General features: G+C 32.3%; 1 protein-coding gene and 2 long non-coding RNA genes across 6 annotated transcripts in view; 2 read left to right on the top strand and 1 right to left on the bottom strand.

Annotated features, from left to right (window-relative positions):
- Positions 1-8,215, top strand: part of LOC115889863 — a 365,125-nt gene extending 356,910 nt beyond the window's left edge. For all 3 annotated transcript variants that reach the window (XM_030909943.1, XM_030909942.1, XM_030909944.1), the window contains 2 exons: positions 5,229-5,465; positions 6,479-8,215. In XM_030909943.1, coding sequence (XP_030765803.1) covers positions 5,229-5,465; positions 6,479-6,958 — 717 coding nt within the window. In that variant the 3' untranslated portion in view covers positions 6,959-8,215. The remainder of the gene's footprint in view (positions 1-5,228; positions 5,466-6,478) is intronic.
- A 6,096-nt stretch (positions 8,216-14,311) lies between these two features.
- Positions 14,312-17,880, top strand: LOC115889910. Of its 2 annotated transcripts, XR_004051523.1 has the most exons (6): positions 14,312-15,858; positions 15,925-16,146; positions 16,382-16,478; positions 16,543-16,714; positions 16,778-16,868; positions 17,665-17,880. It is a non-coding gene; the product is annotated as an uncharacterized LOC115889910 (long non-coding RNA). The 2 variants fall into 2 exon arrangements; XR_004051522.1 differs by having other exon boundaries at positions 14,312-16,146.
- A 1,444-nt stretch (positions 17,881-19,324) lies between these two features.
- LOC115889928 lies at positions 19,325-21,577 on the bottom strand. Its single transcript, XR_004051525.1, has 2 exons — positions 20,005-21,577; positions 19,325-19,463 (listed from the first exon to the last, which is right to left on the bottom strand). It is a non-coding gene; the product is annotated as an uncharacterized LOC115889928 (long non-coding RNA).
- Between the last annotated feature and the right edge of the window lie 2,984 nt (positions 21,578-24,561).

Genomic DNA, 24,561 nt, shown 5'->3' with positions numbered 1-24,561 from the left:
GATATGCGTTTAAAAAGCAAATTATGCAAAATTCCAAGCAACAAAACCCGTACGTACTATGATGTACGATTGATCGGACTGCCGACTGATTGTATATACCATCCTTCGTCATCGTCTTTGCGTGTTATTATTTTTCATCAAAAGAGTATTTGGCTATTGGAAAAATGACCATTTTTCTTGAATGAAGTACTTCCTAGCGTATTTTTCTTATTATCTTAAAACAAAGTAACTTGCACTTGGTTGAATGAAAATAGATTCAAGAGAAATTTTCGAATTTTTCAAGAGAACCAGTTTTCTTGAGTTAAGGGAATTTTTCTTCAGGCAAAATATTTTCATTTACGCTAAAATAAATTCTCTTGCCACTAATTTTTTTTTCAAGAACGATGACGACTTTAGTTCAAGTATATATATAAACGGGATTTGGTTTAAGTATTTAATACTCATTTCCAACTACAGCCTATTGCTGCCTTCCCGTTACCCTACGCCACACATCTCGATTTAGAGCGTCATCAGCTTCTAGGTTACGAGCTTCCATTGCTTCCGTAACCGTTCCGTTCCAGGATTTTCTAGGTCTACCTCTCTTTCTTCTGCCCTGGGGAGCCCATTGAAAAACTCTTTTTGGCCACCTGTTCTCCTTTAGTTCAAGTCTATCTTTTTTATCAGTGCAATAATAGATCAGTACAGGTCGCATAGGTACTGTAGGTAATGGTATAAACTAATATCCACTTGATGAAATCGAACATCACGAGTCTTTAGTGCATATATATTACATAACCCAGTCTGTAATCTTACAGCCATAAAATTATTAACGATGCATTCACAATAACAGCACGGATGGATACAGCGCTGCAACTCAAACATTCTCCGATGACATCGAAGGTCGTACGGAGTGGTTGTGGTTCGCTAGTGGTACCCTCCGTTCCCCGCCTCACCAATCGGTAGTACGGTACGACCGAACCGCAGATCAGAATCAATGCAGTGAAACAGACAGAGACGGAACTGAAAAGTTTGCAATGGGAATGCGATTATCTAATAGAATAAATAAAATGTCAGCTAAGGCCTTCGACTATACGCCCACGAATCGTCGACGTTGCCAAATTTATTTAGCGTCAAAAGAGGGGCGAAGGGGAGAGTTGGGATGTGGTTACGTAGCGAAACAGACACAGACGCCGTTAATGAAGGTCGCAGTGTTGTCAATTCGTCAAGAAAAATTTCCTCAAAAATAATTTTTAACTTTCTAAACTCCCCGATAACAAACAAAAAATATATACAGGGTGAGTCTTAAATCAGTGCAAATATTTTCAGGCCTTGTAGATCTCGGTAAAAGAAACATATTTTTTCTTTCTTTTTTATTTTACTTTGAAAATTTCAAAAAAAAATGATTTTTGCTTAAATTTTCAGAACCACTGGATCTTTGGCTGGTAGATCACAATAAAAAACAGATTTTCTCTTTACCGTTTTTCAAATACGTCCAAAATAACCGAGTTACCTAATACCTTGAAAATAAAAAAAATATATAAAATTTTGAGAACCACTCAATCTTTTCTTGGTTTTCTTTCTTGTAAATTTAATTTACTACCTCTGTTCCCATATTATCAAGAAATACCCGTAAACACAATTATTATTAATTTAAAAAAAGTCCTACCAAGTTAACTTTACGTTGAAACTGGTGAAACTCTGTACAACCTGGCAACGCCGTAAGGTCGACCCGCGCTCTAGACTAGGAAGTACCACCAAAGCGTATTCGAAGAACATAAAAGTCAGAGGTTTTGTTAAGGATTGCGTGGGCGGTACCTATACTCGCATGAATAGTACCGGATTAAATTTCGAAGGCTTGTTATGTTTTTGGCGCGATTTTTTTAAATCCCTCTCGACATTCCAGCCTCTCTTGACTTTTGACGTCTTTAAATAGATGGATTATTATTATAATTATTATTAATATTAGTTCAAATCCAAAGCATCGGTCGTTCAAAATGATTGATGATCTTCTGATGTAGTGTTAGATAGGTTTTTTTGGCAGCTTTTATTTTTCTTGAAATGCTCGTATGTAAGTTGTCTGTTGACCGTAAAAGAATAGAGTGGATATCTACGACAAAAGACCCAGGTAATAAATGTCATCCACAGATTCAAATCCCTCAAATGACAATGGACAGGACACCTGGCAAGAAGAACGGACAACAGAATGGGCCACAAAAATTACAGTATGGTACCCACGAGGAAATAAGAGACCTAGAAGGCCGAACCTGAGATGGTACCATGATATTAGGATTAGGAAATTAGCAGGGATAACTTGGGCCCGCATAGTCAACAATAGACAACAATGACCCCAGAATGGGAAAACATACCCCAAGACAACGTTGATAATTTAATAAAAAGCATGCCAGCGCGGTTAGAAGCTTGTATAAGGGCTAGACGTGGCAACACGAATTATTAAAATTATCAATTTTCTTTTTATTTTTGCTTTTTGACAATTAAAAATTTAAATCTCATTTCGTTTCAGAAACCAAAAAAATACATTATCGTATATTTTTCATTTTATTGACTTTATGGAAAGCACTATTCATTAAAATGTTGTATCCTATGTTATAGGGCTTGTTTCTCTCTACAATTTCCTGTCTCACAATGTACCGTTTGTGTCCAGGAAGAGTTCATAGTTTCGTAGATGTCGATTTTCGAAAGAAATCAGTACATGTATATTATTTCGTATTCATTTTATTGATTTTATGAAAAGCACTGTTCATTAAAATGTTGTATCCTACGTTATAGGGCTTGTTTCTCTCTACAATTTCCTGTCTCACAATGTACCGTTTGTGTCCAGGAAGAGTTCATAGTTTCATAGATGTCGATTTTCGAAAGAAATCAGTACATGTATATTATTTCGTATATTTTTCATTTTATTGATTTTATGGAAAGCACTGTTCATTAAAATGTTGTATCCTATGTTATAGGGCTTGTTTTTCTCTACAATTTCCTGTCTCACAATGTACCGTTTGTGTCCAGGAAGGGTTCATAGTTTCATAGATGTCGATTTTCGAAAGAAATCAGTACATGTATATTATTTCGTATATTTTTCATTTTATTGATTTTATGGAAAGCACTGTTCATTAAAATGTTGTATCCTATGTTATAGGGCTTGTTTCTCTCTACAATTTCCTGTCTCACAATGTACCGTTTGTGTCCAGGAAGAGTTCATAGTTTCATAGATGTCGATTTTCGAAAGAAATCAGTACATGTATATTATTTCGTATATTTTTCATTTTATTGATTTTATGGAAAGCACTGTTCATTAAAATGTTGTATCCTATGTTATAGGGCTTGTTTTTCTCTACAATTTCCTGTCTCACAATGTACCGTTTGTGTCCAGGAAGAGTTCATAGTTTCATAGATGTCGATTTTCGAAAGAAATCAGTACATGTATATTATTTCGTATATTTTTCATTTTATTGATTTTATGGAAAGCACTGTTCATTAAAATGTTGTATCCTATGTTATAGGGCTTGTTTTTCTCTACAATTTCCTGTCTCACAATGTACCGTTTGTGTCCAGGAAGAGTTCATAGTTTCGTAGATGTCGATATTCGAAAGAAATCAGTACATGTATATTATTTCGTATATTTTTCATTTTATTGATTTGATGGAAAGCGCTGTTCATTAATATGTTATATCCTATGTTATACGGCTTGTTTCTCTCTACAATTTCCTGTCTCACAATGTACCGTTTGTGTCCAGGAAGGGTTCATAGTTTCATAGATGTTGATTTTCGAAAGAAATCAGTACATGTATATTATTTCCAATATTTTTCATTTTATTGATTATATGGAAAGCACTGTTCATTAAAATGTTGTATCCTACGTTATAGGGCTTGTTTCTCTCTACAATTTCCTGTCTCACAATGTATCGTTTGTGTCCAGGATGAGTTCATAGTTTCATAAATGTCGATTTTCGAAAGAAATCAGTACATGTATATTATTTCGTATATTTTTCATTTTATTGATTTTATGGAAAGCACTGTTCATTAAAATGTTGTATCCTATGTTATAGGGCTTGTTTCTCTCTACAATTTCTGTCTCACAATGTACCGTTTGTGTCCAGGAAGGGTTCATAGTTTCGTAGATGTCGATTTTCGAAAGAAATCAGTACATGTATATTATTTCATGTATACATTGTGTTTATTTTGTGAGATTTTGCCGCCAATTATATACTTAAGTTACCCAATGCAACAGAACTGACATAATTTGTGATTTATTATCAAATTAAACTATATATTTATTAATAATTTACCCACATAGCGAATGCAGCTGGTATCCTCGTGATATGTTTACGTTTGCAGCAAAAATAAGCTGTTTATCTGTTTGTTTAGCATACATATTTCGCGCACCTACCGAAAAAAGATAAAATCTTAGCCTATCCTAACCCAAAATCAATAATGCGACCAGCACTTTACAATTATTTTGACTTTATTCAAGTGTGAAGAACGTTTGGAATAGTTTGGATATAAAAAACGAGTTAAAATATGTTTAAAATTTCGGAAATTCCTTAAAACACTTTATCTTATCACTGGCATTCCCAACACTTATTACAAAAATTATTTAGCTAAGTTTTTGTATAATTTGTTTATTTTAAGAGTCCATCATTTCACTAGGCCGAAAAAGTAGCAAAATAAGCGTTCGGCATTTAACGTTTTATGTAAAACTGGCAAGATATTTTTACACAAATGAAGAAGGAAATTAAAGATAAAGGATTATACTATATCCGTATTGTAGCACATTTTTAGACAACTTCTTTATTTTTTAGATTTTGATGGTCAAACATCAACAAAATATTCCTTATGTTTGGGCTAAATTTTCTCGAAAATAAAGACGTAATTTAAAATTCCGTCACAATACGGAAATAGATTGAAGTTTTGTGCTTATATTGATGTATAATTTATATGGTTTTGTAACAAATTACTCGCTATTTTATGGCAAATGCTTAAGCTCTGCAAACCTTAATCAAAGCAAATGTGTTTGGAATTTTGGGTGCGACTTAACACCACAGGATCGAACAGTACAGCGTAATAGACTCTTGACATGGGAGGTGTTTACAAAAAATAGCTTTTTAGTTTTGTTATTTCTTCTAATTTTTATTAGAATTACTTCTTTTTCTTCTAAGGAAAAATAGATGTATATTTTTAATTATGAGATGAGATAAGCTATAAGGTATTAACGATAGTTTGTTTGTTGTTTGCAGATGCTGTCGGTGGTGAGCGCCGGTGCCGCGGCTGGAATGGGCGGCATGGACCGGCTGCGAGGCGGCGGAAGGGCGGCGGCCAGGGAGCTGGCCGCCTCCCGCGACCGGCAGGTGCGACTCCACGCCGTCAGGACGGACCTGGCCCTCGACCTGCCGCCCAGCATCGCGCTGCCCGACGGCGAGGACAGGAGGGCGGCAGCCGCCCACGCCAGGCTCCACCTCAGGGATACCGAACAGGTCAGCCACTTTTTTCTACCTCTACCTATATCTGTACCCCAGAAGCAAAGTATATATAAAGTCACAAAACATGGTTGTGAGAAAAACGAATTTAAAGTTCTTTGTTGAAGTTATTGCAAAATTACTCGGTTATTTTTAGGGTTCCGTACCCAAAGGGTAAAAACGGGAACCCAATTATAGTCTGTAAAATTAACTTTGAATTTTGACCGTTATTTTTTACCAACATGGCAAATATAAAATCCCTCTGTCAAAAAAGTTACTGATATTCTTTAAACTGAGTGCTTGAACGAATCAGATAGGTACTCTTTTTACTTTCGTGAAATAAAAAAGGAAAATAATAAAACAAGTGACAGTTCTTCTTGCAAAAATCAACACGAATTGTCAAAAATAAAATGTCATCAGATTTTGACATTTCTAAATATCAGATCAATGCCGTCTCTAATAGAACAGCCTCGGAGCGAGATTTATGACGTCACGCTAGTTAGATACTACGGATTAATAAATATGTTGTAGAATACATGGAAAACATAATTATTCTTCGTATTTTTGGTTTGTATTTTTAAAACGATATAGTTTACATGAAATATACATAATATACAGTTAATAAATACAATATAAATACCTATTTATAGTAATAAATACTTTGGCAAATAAACTATGAACCATACAAATGCAGCAAATGTTTTACAATATACAAATAATGAATAGGTACATAAAATAATGGGTAAAATTGAATGCGCGATTAAAACAACAAATTACAACAGATTATATATTGATTATTATATGACTTGAAACACCACGGCACTGGAATTAAGTTTTATGTGACCTTGAACATATTAGTTCACATGGTAGCGACCGATGAATCACTCCCAAACATTCGTGGCGTTTACTATAGTAATTTAAGCTTGATTAAATTAAAATTATTAATTTCAGTGGCAATGGATAACGTGCACATACCTTTATTCATAATGTCGAAACTTTTTATCTAATATATTGTTTTTCTATTTTCGTAGGAATCCGAAATCTACCAAAAATGCATCCGACCGCCCCCCAACCGGACGGTGATGGACGGCGAGTCCCCGCCGCCGTACCGCTCGAGCTCGGCGGGCGTGCTCGCCTCCTCCTCCTCCTCCACCTCGTCGTCCACCTCCTCCACGGGGGTGGGAAGCGACTGGTCGTCGGGTGGCAGCGGCGGGGCGTCCTGCTTCGTCCGCTGCCACTCCATGTCCTCCACGTCGTCCACCTCCAAGACGCTGGGGACAAGCCACCACCACCATCACCACCAGCATACGCCTGGCGGTGCCCAAAAGACTGATTTTTTACAAAGAACTGTTAAGATTTTCACGGGGAAAAAGACTACTACTACTGCGACGTCGGCGACAAGTTCTGTGACGTCGACGACGACAGCTCCCTGCGTCATAGTTCCAGTTACGCGGCAACAGCAACAGCAACAGCCGAAGAAGGATGGTGGAGGGCACAAACCGCCCGTCTGACAAACGCCTCAAGTTTAGACGAGGATATTAACGGGGAGATACGTTTAGTTTATTCCATTTTGTTCGTTCGATCGAATTGTGCTGTCTGGCCAAGCCCGAATTGTGCGTGACGCTCTTCAAAATAATTTGAAGATCAGAGAAATGTTAGTCTGTTCAAAATCATCCTGTAACTAATGTTAGTGTTTTATTTGAAGCTCATAAGAATATTTGCTTTCTTTTTTTTAATATAATCTCTACGCTTCGTACTTTAGTATGAAGAATAGAGCATCTGGTTCAAATATTAAGTATAAATCAAGAGCAGACTTTCTAGATGCAGTTTGTCCATTTTTTAGAATTCAGATAGAGAAAAACTGCTAAGCTTTTTGCAAGAAACTTACCGAAAGTACATGTGAAATTTCTCTTTATTTTTCTGCTACCACGGTCCGTATTCCCCAACTACATGCTCCCCAGTCGTAGCTCCATTCATTTTTTTAAATAGTATTATTCAAAAAATAGAGATGTTGTAGTACAAAAAAAAGCACTCTTCATCTGGCAATGACAAACAAACAGCAGTATGTTCACAGTAAAAAAGGACATACTTCTGTTTGTTTGTCTACCGCCAATGGACATACAGTACATAGAAAGTCTAAGGTATTTTGCCATTTGAAAATTTTAAAAATGGACAAAATGTATTTAATAAGTCTGCACCTCAAATACAGATTGTTTTTTGTTAAAATCTTAGGTCATGTAATATCTAGACACTTTCTTTACGTTGTAATTTTATAACCAACACTACTGTATGATGTGACGTCATTTCAGTGAAAAAAGCTGAAAGCTTTGTGTCTTCGTTCAATATTGACTAGTAGTGTCATTCAAATTTAAAAATTTACAGTTTAGTTTATTTAAAAGTATCTTATAACCAACAAAAATATCTTTGACTATATTATAAAAGAGAAAATATTAAATTTTCTTAAATCTAATAAGGACAAACCAGAATTTCTAGTCCAAATATTAGAGTCTTACTTCAGGCCTAAAATTGATATCTTAAACTATAGCATTAAAACTCTAGGTCACACTTAATATCGGCACTTTTTCAATTTCTGCAAAAAAATTCTATTAACAATTAACACAGACCAGTTATAGCCTTTTTAACCCCTATCGTGACTAGGGAATGCAATCCCGCACCAAAATCTCAATCCCGCAAACCCGCGGGATTAAAGCAATCAATCCCGCGGATCCGCAAAATTGCCGGACTGTAAACAATAGTCATACATTTGGTCCCAAATGGTACAAAAGGCATTGTACATTTTGCATAGGCCCCCAATGTATTGATATAGCGTGTATCTTAAACTAGCTGTACAGAAATTTGGACCGATTTATACAGGGTGTTCAAAAAATATATTTCATATTAAATAAACTTAAATTTTATTATAATTTATCTACTTAGATTATAAATAAAAATATTATTCTGATGTTGAAATTTTTTTTAACTTGTGTTAGTTATCTGCTTTTAGATACACTCTATATCAATAATTTTTTGGCATTTGCAGAATGTACAAAGCTTTTTGTACTACTTAGGACCATACGTATGATTAAAAATGCATATTTTTCGAAAAAAAGTCAAATTTCCTTAATACAAAACAAATTAAAAAACCGATCAAATTGTTTTTTCTAATTTCAATACAGATTAGTCGTACTTGGTAAAAATTTCGATTTTTTAAAACTCGTAAATTTGCTGTAAAAAAGATTCTTGACCAAATTTTCATTCTCTTATAAAACACCCTGTATACGAGAATTTGCTAAATATATTTTCGAAAACCACATAGCATCTTAATCACAATAGATGCATCTAAAACCTGGTTCAAACCGCAACCCAAAATCTTTTTTAGTTCAAGAGATATTCAACTTTAAATTTACCCTAAAATTTAGCTTGTCCCTATAATTATGTCCGGCAGTTTATTTGACGAAATTGTCCACAAGTACTAGTTAAACGGGTCCCCCAGGTTCCGAGCGTCGACTCTTCGGCCCGGAACGAAGGGGTTTGACCTTGATCGAGATCGATTCGGTTACCAAGTAGTAATGTGTCAATCCCGCGGATCCCGCACGATAAATCCCGCAACTTCGATCCCGCGGAATCTCAGAGGGATCCCGCATTTACGGGATCCAGCATTTGCGGGATTGCATTCCCTAATCGTGACGTCACATCTGATAATAGATTATCTAGTAAAGACTGTGTCTAGTAGTATTTCATGACCTAATATCAAATTATTATTTATCATTTATATATATAATAAAATTCTAGTCAATGTTCTTTCCAAATTCTATACTTTAAATTGACATAAGCTGACTAACAAAAATTATTGACTGGTGAAGTTTGAACAGATCATTTAAAAATAATAAATGTTGGATTGACAGTTCGGGCTGAACCGGAGGAAGAATAGAAGAGAAAAAGAAGTATAAATAAAACGCATTAAATTATATTTAGATACATATATGTTTAATGAATACGCGACAGGACGTTTAGTATATATAATGAAGAAAAATATTTATATCAGTGATAGAAGAAATAAATAAAACACTTTTTAATGTGGTTCAGTGTACGAAATGCAAGGACTCCATGGTGGAAGGTCGCTGCACTAACTCCGTATTTAACTAATTTAAAACTTTGACGATTGGCGGCGATAACAGGCCAAATGTTTGTTGAATATGTGTACTGTGTACATGATATAATGTAGGTACTATACCTCTGGAATACCAATTAGAGACCTTAAATTCAGATTCAGTTTTTTTTTCTAAGTAATTTCATTATTATTGACTTAGATCAAAGTTTAGCCCATCTCTAATAGTGTTTCTGCGGTACCAAACAAGTATTTTGCGTTTTGTCACAGCTATAGTGCTAGATAAATTGTTTTAAAGATATTTTTATCAAATTTTGACTGAATTTGTGTAGAAAAATAGCACTCATCCCGTCAAAAATCAATAAATACTTTGTGTAAAATGTGTGTAGACCTCAGAGACTATGCGTAGATTCCTTTGTATATTTTGTAAAGTAATTTTATTAAGTATTGACTTAAATCAAAGTTTAGCCTCATCTCTAATAGTGTTTTTGCGGTACCAAACAAGTATTTTGTGTCTTGTCACAGCTTTAGTGCTAAATAAACTATTCTAAAATAAAATTTGTGTAGAAAATAGTAGGAATGCTGTCATAATTTACCAATGCAGTTAATACCTCTATAAGCTTCAAAATTTTTGGTTAAATTCCAATTTAGCCCCATCTCTAATAGTGTTTCTGCGGTACCAAACAAGTATTTTAAGATTTAAAAGATTTAAAAGTAATTTTCCTCAAATTTTTACAGAATTTCTGTAAAAAAAATTATATTAAAGCTGTCAAAAAACAGTAGATAGTTTCTTGATGTAGCACATACCTGTATAATACGTATTAGAGACTCTGTATCATTTTCAGATTTAATTATCATTATTATTGACTTAAAAGACCCATGTCTAATACTGTTTCTGCGGTACCAAACAAGTATTTTGCATTTTGCCACAGCCCTAGTGCTAAATAAAAGATTTTAAAGTAATTTTCTTCAAATTTTGACAGAATTTCTGTAAAAAAATTATACTAAAGCTGTCAGAAAACAGTAGATATTTTCTTGATGTAGCAAATACTTCTATAAAACGTATTAGAGACTCTATATCATTTTCAGATTTAATTATCATTATTATTGACTTAAAAGACCCATCTCTAATAGTGTTTCTGCGCTACCAAACATGTATTTTACATTTTGCCACAGTTCTAATGCTAGATAAAAGATTTTAAAGTAATTTTCTTCAAATTTTGATAGAATTTCTGTAAAAAAATTATACTAAAGCTGTCACAAAACAGTAGATAGTTTGTTAATGTAGCAAACACCTCTAGAATACGTATTAGAGATTATTACATTATTATTGACTAAAAAGACCCATCTCTAATAGTGTTTCTGCGGTACCAAATAAGTATTTTGTATTTTGCCACATCCCTAGTGTTAGATATATGATTTTAAAGAAATTTCCATGAAATTATAACCGAATTTGTTTAAAAAATAGTACTCAAGCTGTGACAAAATTGTGAATAATTTCCAGTGGAGATGTTATAACCTTAAATCAAAAAAAGAATAAACATATTTGGCATATTCGCCGCCGAATCTCAAAAGATATTCCAGTTAAAGTAAACCAATTATCTATTAATTAGTAGAACGTTGTTCTGTTTTTAAATATTGTTTATTAAGAGGAAATCAAGATCCCTAAAAGGATCCCACGACGATATGTTGAAATATACACATTTTTTTAATTAGTAGAAAATTTCTGACAAACGCACAAATTTTTTGTGTCATTCTTGAACTTACATATATGATTAATCAAAAATATACAGTTTTTTTCTTGTGGAAACTGTTTCAACAGATCGTTGGCTAGGCGCACTAGAAAGAAGACTTAGAGAATTTGTCTAATGCAAATTTATTTTAACAATTTTTTTATAATTATCGCTATGAAAGTGTTCATTGTATACTTTAAGAGATTTTTAGTATCATTATTTATCCAATTCTTTAATTTTTCACTCGATTTTTGTCGTCTAATATCGTGAAACAATATATGTTTCAAAATTTTATTTTGTAGAATGACGTAAAAGACAATTTTTTTCAAAAATGTACAGGATGGTCCGAATTGTATTCGATAAACTTCGGCAGCATAAAAATAAGTAAAAAAAGTTCGTATAAATTTATGTCTTAAAATGATTAGTTTTGGTGATACAGGGTGTAGAAGTTTCATTTTTGTTTCAATGTTTTCCAAATAATTTCTGAACTATAATTTTCAATTCCAAATATCTCAAGAACCATTGCTCGAAGCAATTTTTACCAAGACACTTTTTCTACGTAAAAAATGTCGTAAATGTATATTTTTTACTCAGTAGTTTTATACAGGTACGGACGAAAAGTTATTACTCTTTCAACCAGTTTAAAAATATGTAAGTGGCGCCCTGTATAAGTAGGAGTCATATTGACATCAAATTCAAACTTTTCATGACAAAAAACTCCCAGACACCAAAATATTGATGTTAGTTCACAAATTATTTGGAAAAAATCGAAATAAAAATTAAACTTCTACACCCTGTATCTCCGAAACTAAGCATTTTAGAACATACATTTATACGAACTTTTTTACATATTTTTATCTGAAGAATATACTGCCAAAGTTTCCCGAATACATTTCGGACCACCCTGTATATTGTTTCATCGGATTTTTATTAATAACATAACACCCTGTACATTAGTATCTCTCTAGACTAAACTAATTAAAAATATTTAGTCTGTGTTTCTGTATTTGTATAAGTTAAAGTCAAATAGATAGGTCATAAAAATTTGTGGTAAACTAAATAAAAAAATATATTTGCGTAGATATTTTGCAATGGCTGTTCTGCACCGGATATATGTTTATGTTTTGTGTCTAAAAATGCAGACTGCGAACAAAACCGAGCTATTTTTAACAAAATTACTTAACCAAAACCGATGAAAATAATTAGGTATTTGTTTAGTCTAGTCTTTGCGCTAATTGTACTGCAATCGAGATATACAGACATTTTTTTTTAATATTAAATCGCCTAATGAAACCGGCAAAAATTTTATTTGCTTTTTAATCGTTATCAGTAGACGCAAATAATGTTTAATTATTTCAATTTTTAGAAATGCCAGGCTAAATCGTTTTGATATAAACACTAATTACATAAAAAATCTATTTTTAACTAATCCGTGAAAGATATTTAAACAAGAATTTGACATTGTTAATTTAAAACAATAATTGGGTTAAAAATAAACTAAATCTGCTTTATGATAAGGATTTAGAGATATCTTTTGTTAGTGTTTAGTAAGAAAAATATTTCTTTTGTGAGATTCCTAAAAGTAATTATTTTTAAACTTAGAGATTTTCAATTTTTTAAATCAATGAAAGAATATCAATGACATAGGTTAAAAAAAATAATTTTCTTTGTTTTTCTTTTAGTTTTTGTTAATATCTGTGCGTAGATTTCTTTTTTCCTCAAGTAATTTCATTAATTCCTATCTCTAGTAGTGTTTCTGCGGTTCCAAACAAGTATTTTACATCTTCTCACAACACTAGTGCTAAATAATGTATTCTAAAGCAAATTTTATGAAATTTTGACTGAATTTGTGAAGAAAATTGTACTAATTCTGTCAGAATTTAGTAAATACTTTCATATTCTATATCAACCTCTGGAATACGCGTACTACGAAACTTTAACTATCGGTATTTTCAGATTCACTTATTTCATCCAAGTAATTTTTTTATTATTATCTTAAATCAAAATTTAGTCCCATCTCTAATAGTGTTTCTGTGGTACCAAACAAGTATTATACGTTTTTCCTCTAGTGGCAAATAAAATATTTTAAAGCTTTTTTGCATTAAATCTGGACTGATTTTGGGTAAAAAGTAGTACTAACGCTGCTAGAAATCCGTAAATATCTTTGGATTATGTATTATACTACAACTATTACTATTTTCAAATTCAGAAAGTTCTTCGACAAAAAAGAATTAATATTTGTCCCAATATTAATAATTATTTAGCAGATTTAGAAAATTTATGAATTAAATATCTAAAATTTAGAACATACTGTGACGTTGTTTTTTATTCAAATTTTCGAGAAAAACTATTAAAAAATTTAATTTTTTTCATGTGTCACGATATTAGACGACGAAATAGCAAAAATCGAGCGTAAAGAAACAATTAAATAAATGAAAATAAACTTTTTTAGCTAGAAATTACAAAATAAAATTTATAACTATGAAGCAAAAAAAAACTATTGTAAATAGTAGACGAAAAAAACGTATGTTAGTGAAAGCATAAGCATTATTGTGATGATTATGTAAAACATTAGGTGCTTGGGAAACATATGTGCATTTATACTAGACCAATTATTGTAAATCGTATAGAGAAAAAACGTACAACAAATATAATTTTCTTATTTTTTGTGATGTATATAATGAGGCCAGTTTGTTGAAGAATAACTCAAGAAATAATATTTTGGCGTTTTAAAAAATTTTTGACAAAAATATCTCGAATCTCAGTAGAATAAAAATTTATTATTTATTTAAAAAAATAGTATATTGTTTTGTTAGAAGTAAAAATCATTTAAAAGTTATATTTACTCCAAATAGAACCTGCTGTTTTTTTTTCAGACGTCACAAATAATTTTTTAAACAATTTCAAATCTTCCAAATAATATAAAAAGATTTAAAAATAATACTTTTTAAGTAATTATATAACGAGAAACTATGGTTACGCTCGTTAAATTTGACACTTAATGTCAGTTTAATAATATATTTTCGAACTTTTGTGCTTAGGTGTAAAAGTGCTTTACTTTTATGCCTAGGCGTTAAAATGACAAATACCCCTGTGACGTTTGAAAAAAAAATATTTTTTGTACTTTCTGCGATACAGAAAACACATAGACTGTATCGTTGTTTGTTAAAATAAATTAATTTTACAAAATAAAAACCGTTTGTTGTACGTTTTTTTTATGTTCTCGTCGTAACTTCGATGCGGTGCAATCTATCATTATAACATAGTCATTTATAGAAAAGAAATAAAATGCGTCATCTTTTATTTTTTTCTTTTTTTAGTCGGACTGCTTGCGAAGCACTAAGTCGCATAGAATATATAGGGTTTTGTACATATTTAGTTTAAGAGAAGAAAAGAGCAAGTCTGTTATATTTATTTATTATTTTTTTGTTTATATTTGTATTATTTAAGCGAGCATTACTTGCAAAATAGTTCTTTAGTGTCGAGACATACTGTTTTCTAGATATATAGGCCAGGAGTGAACTGAAAAGTTTATTTTTTCTTAAATAATTTTAGTTTTTCAACATATTTTTTTGTAAAGTCTTCATAATTCTTTCTTACAATTTTAGAAGATATTTTTTGACATAGTCTTTTTTTTCAAGGTAAATATTGTATCTTTCTAACACTTGTAACTAAATCTGGTCAATATGGAGGTTGCCAAATAGTTTAAATGAATATGTTACTCACTGAATTGTGAGGCTACACATAGTTATCTTGTTGAAAACTCTTTATTATTACAAATCTGTACCCCGGAAGCCAAGCTATATTAAGTCAAAAAAAAGTAAAGTAAAGTTCTTTTTTGAAGTTATTTCCCAATTACTGGGTTATTTTAATAATTTTATGCCAATTTTCTGGCAATTAATTGCAAGGATATTGTCAGTAGTTCCAGTTTATTAATGCCTTAAAGTTTAAACTATCAAAACCTTGTTGAATGCTTGTCAAAAGATGTCTGAACACATTCCCTAGCTTTTGTAGACCTTTTTTTTATAGGTTTGAGTACTTTTCAGATCACTCGACTCACTAGAATAATCAGAAAAAATAAACGAATCATTTGTAAATTTTGTTAGACCCTAAAACTCCCCAAAACTAACGAACTATTTTGTAAAATCAATCATCGAACTGACTAAAAGTATTTAATTTTTTTTTTCGTTGCGTAGTAAGTTTCATCATTCACTGTAAATTAAATCCAGACATTCTCCATCGCGCGGCTACAGTTGTTTGCATATATGTTAGGACTTCCAAGCAGATTAAACAAAAAGTCTTTATATAAACAGCAAGAAAAAAAATTGTGATTAAATTAAATTTTACTATTATGAAAATAACAAAATTAATTGAAATGTTTTTGTATTAGTGAATTATTAAAACATCTGAAATTGTATGTGTGTTGTTTTAATTTTTCCTGTACCCATGTAGAAATTTATGTTGAATGCAAAACAGCTAGAAGAGACGAAGTTCTTTTAATTTGTACATTCCAAGAGGGTTATTGAAGAACCTATTCCAAACGACCACATAGAAGAAATGTATTTAACAGGTATGATATAGTCAATCAATTTAATACAACTTGGTTTTAATCAACATTATTTTTTGTTTATTATAGGTGATAAACTCTCTCAAGAATCACTTCCCAATGGAATATAAATTGAAGGCTAGGCACAATAAAGAAGAATCTAAAGCTACTGTGTAAGCCTGTACTGAAGGTTTTACTTAAAAGACTGTTTTATCACTATTCATACCAAGAATAATGTACATACCAAGAAGTTGAAGCTGAAGAAACGTATACCAAATATTCACACTTAGAAGAAATGATTCAGCAGAACAGGTATAATATAGTCAATTAATTGTACAACTCATCTCATAAAACACCTCCAGTGAAGATCTCCTTCCTTCTTAAAAAAACACTCGTTAAAGATAAAACACCTCTTTAAGATTACTTATAATAGTTCAACTGTGTTTTCTAATTATTATATTATTTTCTATAATATCAGCCACATTCATAATGTAATTTCCTGTTATTTCATATCTTTCGTTTCACAATTTTGTATTTCATTTTGCAGAAGTAATGGAGATGAAGAACTAAGAAGATACAAGACCATAGAAAAACTCTACACTGAAGTATCATGGAAGAAAAATAAGAAAACAGTCTTCAGTTAGGTATAACATCTTACTTCAATTTAATGCAATAATTTTTAACACTCTTGTTTTTTGTTGGTTGCAGATTAGCTATCCCAAGAAATACTTCCAAACCAGAGAAATTCAAGACTAAAATCAAGAAGGAATATAACAACGTGTGATATACAACTGCCTGGCCCTGTCGTCAATCAGAGAGTCTATTATGCTCTAATCGATTTGCTGGTTACACTTCTCCTTCAATAATTTATGTTTAAATGGTATGAAATTGTTGTTGAGTTCTTTCCATACAATTTATGAAATATTTTTTTTGTTCTTTGCAGAATTTGGCGAACGGCAATAGCAAGAACATTGGAGATAAAAATGGATCAGTTACCGAAATAAAGAAGATTGTCCTCAAGTTTTGATAACTATGTAAGTTTGAAAGAAATTAATAGAGTATGATCAATAAAAAAAGACGTCTGAGTAGGAAGAGAAATAATATTTCAGTTCGAGTTTCTTATGCTTCTTGTAGAGGTATTTTTCAGTAACAGTACACTAATTGTTGAACGTTAATAAGGTTTTTTAGCTTTAAAATATAGTAACTTTACCCTCAAAATTGCATTTGAAACGCTAAAAGTACTTGAAAGAAAATTATAATAAATAAAAAAATTATTAAGACTTAAACACCCTGTAGCTACGATACAAAGCAGAATCGGACCTATGTTGATATGAAAAATAAATCTTATTTTTACGTGAGGAATTTCCCCACAAGAGATGGCCCATATTTTTTGAAACACACTGTATATAGGTGTTCTATGACGTCGTTTTGCGCTGGATGTATATGTATACTATGATAGTTACGGAGCCCATTAAGAGCAATGTTGACTTAGTTAGCAGTTATAATTGGTGTACAAAACTAAAGCAACGTACAGCAACGCAAAAACTGTATAAAATACAGAGAAACTGACATGCATCTGCTCACAGCAGGGACATTATAGACACTAAATACTCCGAACCAACGTATCAACTAACCTCTGTAAAACCGTCTCATATACTGGCTTTTGTCAAAGTCCTGAGACTGTATGATGAGTTATAACTTAAGAAAGGGGAACACAATAGATAACTGATCAAGATCAATCAATATTTTGTGATAAAAGATAAAGAACCTAATTTTTGTTATTATTGAATACAATTTTGTATAAACTAACTATATTATCTTTTGTTACAGATTGAACGAGAATAGGGATCTTCTACCGCTTCTTCTGGGGCAAGACTGGAATTTCAGAGCCAATCCAGATATGGCAATTTGCTTCTACAGCATTTAGACAGCACTTCAACCAGAATAGAGAAGCATACTATACGAAGATATCACCGCAGAAACAAGAAGAATTATTAATTTTCTACATATAAATTGCCCCTGTATTTATTTTTAACAAAAAATGACATGTAGTATTCATAAAAGATAAATAAATATTAAAAAATTATACTAAATTCTATGGTTTAATTTATTAACACACCCCTATAAATAACAATACAAAACAGTATAGAAAAATCAGGTAAAAGGAACACAGAGATATTATTATTTACCTGAACTATATTTACTACTTGCCTCTTCAGTCTTATCTCTTCCTGATAATTTTGCCTGATTTTTGCTAAACGTTAAGACTCAGATTTGTATCAGGAGTATACAAAAGCGAGAAGGTTGCTAGAAATTATATTTAAGTTAAACGAAAAATAAATCCTTTTCTTAATACTTTACCGCCTCGCTGTTATATGTTCCTGATCAAAATCCAGCATTTCCAGAGATTAAACAAAAGTTCATACCAAGAACATATTTATTTGACTTGATAAATGATCAGATATTTTAATCGAAAATTTTTGACAAAATGGTGAAGGCAACTGCTTACTCCTGGTATCGAAATATACCTCCTCGCTCTCATATGCTCCTGATAGAAATTCAAGATTTCTCACTTTTAACAAAAGCTGCTCAAAATAATTTCTACCCAGCAAATTTTGGAGTACCTGACCAACGAGCTCGAATAGTTAGATTTTTTTGGAAAAACGGCCATAACTTCCAAACTAAAAGAGATATCGAGGAACGGAAGCCGGCAATCGATAGGGAATTCAATTCTCTATAAGGGTGTAAATTTAGGGGATGATCGGAGCAAAAAAAAATTTCTCGGCAAAAATGAAGGAAGGTTAACCCCTTACCTCATTTTTCGCCCAAAAATTTTTTTGTTTCCGATCTCGCCCTTATCTTGCGCCCTTATAGAGGGTTGAAATGCCTATCGAAAGCGCTGTTCCGTTCCTCTCTAACCCTTATAGTTTCCGAGATATTAGGGGTTGAAATTTTCCAACGAGGTCGAATTGTTAGAGATAGCAGAAATATCATTGATTAATGCTATATTTACGTGTGCTACTAAATTTGCTCCTTACCTCTTTAAGCTTATGCGATCCTGATAGAAATCGGGGATTTTGGACGGGGTTTAAAAATTTTCGTGCAGTCTTTGACAAAAATTGAATTTTCTCGGATATGTATCAGGAGCACATAAGAGCGACTATGTAGATATTGGTACTTAATTTACTCTTTACCTCTTCACACTTATGTGCTCCTCATAGAAATCGGTGATTATGGACTAGGATTAAAAATGTTCAGTTCAATTTTTGTTAAAAGATGAATTTTCTCGGATTTGTATTAGGAGTGCATAAGAGTGAGGAGGTAAAGGTAGGTGTTATTTTTATATAAAATACTGTCTATTCCTGAATAACTTGTTATGTTTTTGGGTATTAGAATACATTATTTTCTTTGATAATTAAATGACTTTCTGTCTGTTCATGATTAGACTGTATTTCGAATATATTTGTTGAATAAAACTCTTTATTTTTAACGACTCTTTATTAACATATTAGTTTGTATTAACAATATTAATATAAAATGTATATTAAAATCCAAGGTCTTGATGGAGATGCCGATGTCTATGTTGAGGTAAATCAATCTTCCGGCTACCCTTGTGGAAAGTCTTGGTTCTGTAAGAAAAAATAAAGAAATAATTAACATTAATTGATTGTTCACTAACAAGCTTGATTAAAAACTATTACTTAAATTCTACATTATGATCGAAAAAAAAACGGCGTCAGCGATGGCTATGAAATGAAGATTGCTGTCATTTTCTATGTAAAATTATATGGGAAATGTCATCCATCATCATTTCCCAGCCAACTGAACGCAGTATTTTCGATCATACAGTATAACTTTTAACTTAACAAAAAAAGCTGTAAGTATTGGTAAATAGGAAATATTTTAGTAAAAATAATTAGAAGAGTTAAAAATTAAATTAAAAATTTAGTCTGTAGGCAACTCTATATACACGTTAAGGTATTTCTGGTTGCCTAAAAACAAAAATAATGTAAATAATGTATATTTAGTTGCATAAAACTAAAGTAAATTGGGCGCCAAAATATTTTATTTAAAATTAACCATTTATAGCTACATATTTTACAAAAGACAACTATTGGGTATTTATTAAACATATTCGACCTTAAAAATACACGTTTTAGTGTAATTTACCTAAAATTAATTAGATTCCTCTTCAATGATGAATTTCATCCTCATTCCACTGTTAAATCTTGAATTTAATAAGTCTGATGGCATCTTGAAGTGGGTGGTTGAAGTGCAGCTGTTCCAAAAAATCCTTGTTCCAAAGCAGTACAATATCGCATCCAAAAACTCAATTTTAAATGGATTTAGAAACAAAATGAAGAGAAAATCAATTAGAAATAATTCCGAAACTATACAATTCTATGTAAGCATCAATAGAAATGAAACTAAAGACTTGGAAGCCTTAGAGGGAGAATAGCAGTAATATAAACAATAATATAAATAAAGAGATTTATAAGTACAACCACAAAAGCCAAATAATAGATTACATTTAAGAATAATTAAGTTTTACTCTGTATGGTACGATTATTTGAAAAAAGTGATTGAAAATGATTCCAAAATTACAGCTCTATAATAACAATAGAAATACCTTGGAGAAGTCTTGACACATAATGAGATGATACAAAAAAATGATACAAGCAAATGATCACCGATAATTCAGAAATACATAAAATAATAATTTTCACAGAATGAAGATAATATAGTAGAAAAATATAGAAATAGAGGTATGGAGAATTAAAATTCAATTATACATATACAAAGACTTATAAATACAATCAAAAGAAGCAGAGTTCATAGAATTGAAAGATGACATTCCCATAAGGAAGAATGTATGGGAGAAGAATAGTGAAATAGATATATGATGCATTGAAATAAATGGTGGGTAGTGGGTAAAATGGCATAAAACAGAATAGAATCACAAAAATATACAGATATTATTATATATTAGTAATTAGAAGAGTATACATGCATATATAGAACTGATGAATGATATTCCAATAATAAAGAATATATGGTAGACAAAAATAGAGAGGTAGACCAAAAAGAAGGCGAAGAAAAAAGTATTAGATGATACTTAAAAAATAGAGAAGCATGTGGTGAATAAAAACTGGAAAATTTACTAAAGATTATGCTTGGCCACCTCTAAAGAATATCTAGTCAAAATATGACTCAAGCACATAAAGAAAAAACCTCCAGAGCATATAAGTTCGTCCCCCTTCATCAGATTTGACCCTTGGGCGACGATTAAGCCTCACCAGTCAGTTCCCATCCCAGCTAAGCAGCCTCGTCTCGGGTCACCCTCGTCACCCATCGAGCGGACATCCACCGGGACCCCCTACAGGCGGACCCCCCTCATCATCTTCAATGTGTCCGATATCCCGCCCCCTGCCTCTTCGAGGGTCACGGAATACGTGCACGAAGAAGTCTCGGAGCTTGGGTGCCAGGTCGTATCCGGCCGAAGCCTCTAGCGTTAGAACACCTAGCTCGTAAACCAGAGGGTGGTGACTCCCTTGGGTACCTATGCATGCTACATGGGTCATCGATGCCCGAACATCAGGGTTAGGGGGCGACCCAGGTCTCCTCCTCTTAGGGGAGGCTAGTTATGATGCTCTGGAGTCGATGTTACTCAGAAAAATGTATTGGAAAAAATGCTAGGAAAAAGAGAATGGCATCTGTAGACATCAGGCTTTTTGAATGAATGGCGAGTGCGCCAGGAATTGATCGGAAATTAGTCCTTATTTGGTGATTTTTGAGTATATTATTGTGTTTGTAAATTATATTGACACACAGACAACCCAAATCAACAGAATGAAAATCAATAAACAAAAATGGAAACAGAATCCGTAAAATTATGGCAATTCATGGCATATTATCTGAGGAAAATGACATGAAAATGAATCCACCAAAACTATTTCTGTACAAGGAACTGCACAAGCAAAAAAGTACTAGAAAAATAACTCAATAAAAAAATAATACAAATAAAAACGACTTAATAGTCAATGGAATATTGCATAGAATTGAAAAATTATATTCTTGCCACAATGGAGGAAATATGGCAGTCAAGCTATTATAAAGAAATAAAAAATGAAAGTAAACCAAAAAAAACATGAAGTAAAATTCTAAGAAGATGGTATTCTACCAAAAAGAAAGAGTGACAAAAAGCAAAAAATTGGCCTAAGTAAAAAATAGGTGGTCTGAAATAGTCAATGATAATAAGGAACCATTAAATTATAACTCAGAGACTCATTCGAATTTCTTTCATACTTAAATGTTAAAATTTTGAAATCCGCTGAACAGAAAGAACATCATCAAAAGGATAAATGTACTGCCTTGGAACTGTATGCATCCATCGACTTGTGGAAAATCTGTAAAAAAAGAAATAAATAGCATTAAGTTTTATTATAATTTATATCTATTTTACAAAAACACAATAATATTAGATATTATGTATTTACTAAAAATATATTTAATTCAAAAAAAACTTTTAGAATCATTTACCTCAAAATATTTAGGTGCTTTTCAATGATGAATTTCATCCTCATTCCACTCTTGAATGTTGAATTTCATCAACCTAATGACATCTTGAAGAGGGCAGTTGACTTGGAATACAGTTCTTCCAAAAAATCCTTGTTCCAAAGCAGTACAATATCCCAATCAAAAACTCAATTTTAGAAAGAATTACAAACGGAATGAAAAGAAAGTAATTAGAAAATAAATCCAAAACCATACGTTCCCAGGAAGGAACCAACAGAAATGAAATGAAAGACTTGAAAGTCTTAGAAGAATAGCAGTAAAATAAACAATAATACACATAATAGAAGAAATTTAGAAATACAATCAATTAGAAGAAAATAATAAAGAGAAACACTGTTAGCTTTGTTTGATAGCATAATATCTCTTAAAGGAAAGTGAAACTTTGTGAAATGTGTCCTATGGTCAGGAAATGTGGGGATTGTCTGACTACCAGTATTTGCTAGTTCATTTAGCGTTATCCAGGGTGCACCACGAGGAGGCGAACTAGCTTTGCACCCCTCCAGAATGAAGACAATATGGAAGAAAAATAAAGCTAAGAAGAAAATACGGGAGACAAATAATGAAATAGAAATATGATGCATTGGAAAAAATTATTTAAAAAACTATTTACTTTATCAAAATAAATAAAAAAAACTATATTCTATACAAGTCATAGAAATGGCGAAATATATCTTAGAAGAGTCTCTGAAGAATGACATAAAAAATGTATACAAATATATATAAAAAGTTAGAGAAATACAACCAATGGAAGAGTTTATAGGATTGATAAATGATGGCATCCCCATAATGAAGAAAATATGGGAGACAAATAGAGAAAGAGAAGATGAATTGAAAAAATAGCATGAAAATGAAGGATAAATTGTGCTCATAACAGTGCTCAGCATCTTCCAACAAATATCTAGTCAAAATTCGACTAAAGCACATAAAGAAAAATCCTCCAGAGCATATAAGTTCGCCCCCCTTCATCAGATTTGACCTTTGGGCGACGATTAAGCCTCACCAGTCAGTTCCCATCCCAGCTAAGCAGCCTCGTCTCGGGTCACCCTCGTCACCCATCGAGCGGACATCCACCGGGACCCCCTACAGGCGGACCCCCCTCATCATCTTCAATGTGTCCGATATCCCGCCCCCTCTACTGTCGAGACGTCACGGGATACGTGCACGAAGAAGTCTCGTAGCTTGGGTGCCAGGTCGTATCCGGCCGAAGCCTCTAGCGTTAGAACACCTAGCTCGTAAACCAGAGGGTGGTGACTCCCTTGGGTACCTATGCATGCTACATGGGTCATCGATGCCCGAACATCAGGGTTAGGGGGCGACCCAGGTCTCCTCCTCTTAGGGGAGGCTAGTTATGATGCTCTGGAGTCGATGTTACTCAGGAAAATGTATTGGAAAAAATGCTAGGAAAAACAGAATGACATCTGTAGATATCAGGTATTTTGAATGAATGACGAATGCGCCAGGAATTAATCGGAAATTAGTCCTTATTTGGAGATTTTTAAGTGTGTTATTGTGTGCTTAGATTATATTGACACACAGGCACACCAAATCAACAGAATGAAAATCAATCAACAGAACATGGAAACAGAATCCGTAAAATTATGGCAATTCATGGCATATTATCAGAGGAAAATGACATGAAAATGAATCCACCAAAACTATTTCTGTATAAGGAATTGCACAAGCAAAAAAGTATTAGAAAAATAACTCAATAAAAAAAATAATACAAATAAAAACGACTTACAAAAATAGTCAATGGAATATTGCATAGAATTGAAAAATGATATTCTTGCCACAATGGAGGAAATATGGCAGTCAAGCTATTATAAACAAACCAAAGTAAACCAAAAACAACATGAAGTAAAATTCTAAGTACATGGTATTCTACCAAGAAGAGTGACAAAAAGCAAAAAATTGGCCTAAGTAAAAAATAGATGGTCTGAAATATTCAATGATAATAAGGAACCGTGGAAAATATAACTCAGAGACTCATTGGAATTTCTTTCTTACTTAAATGTAAAAATTTTCAAATCCGCTGATGAACAGAAGGAACATCATCAAAGGGATAAATGTACTGCCTTGGAACTGTAATGCATCCATCGACTTGTTGTGGAAAATCTGTAAAAAAAGAAATAAATAGCATTAAGTTTTATT

This window comes from Sitophilus oryzae, unplaced genomic scaffold (assembly GCF_002938485.1).
Source record: "Sitophilus oryzae breed Bouriz unplaced genomic scaffold, Soryzae_2.0 scaffold_857_pilon_pilon, whole genome shotgun sequence".
NCBI lineage: Eukaryota > Metazoa > Arthropoda > Insecta > Coleoptera > Curculionidae > Sitophilus > Sitophilus oryzae.
Note: the sequence above shows the minus strand (reverse complement) of the source record. Positions and strands in the feature narration are given on the sequence as shown.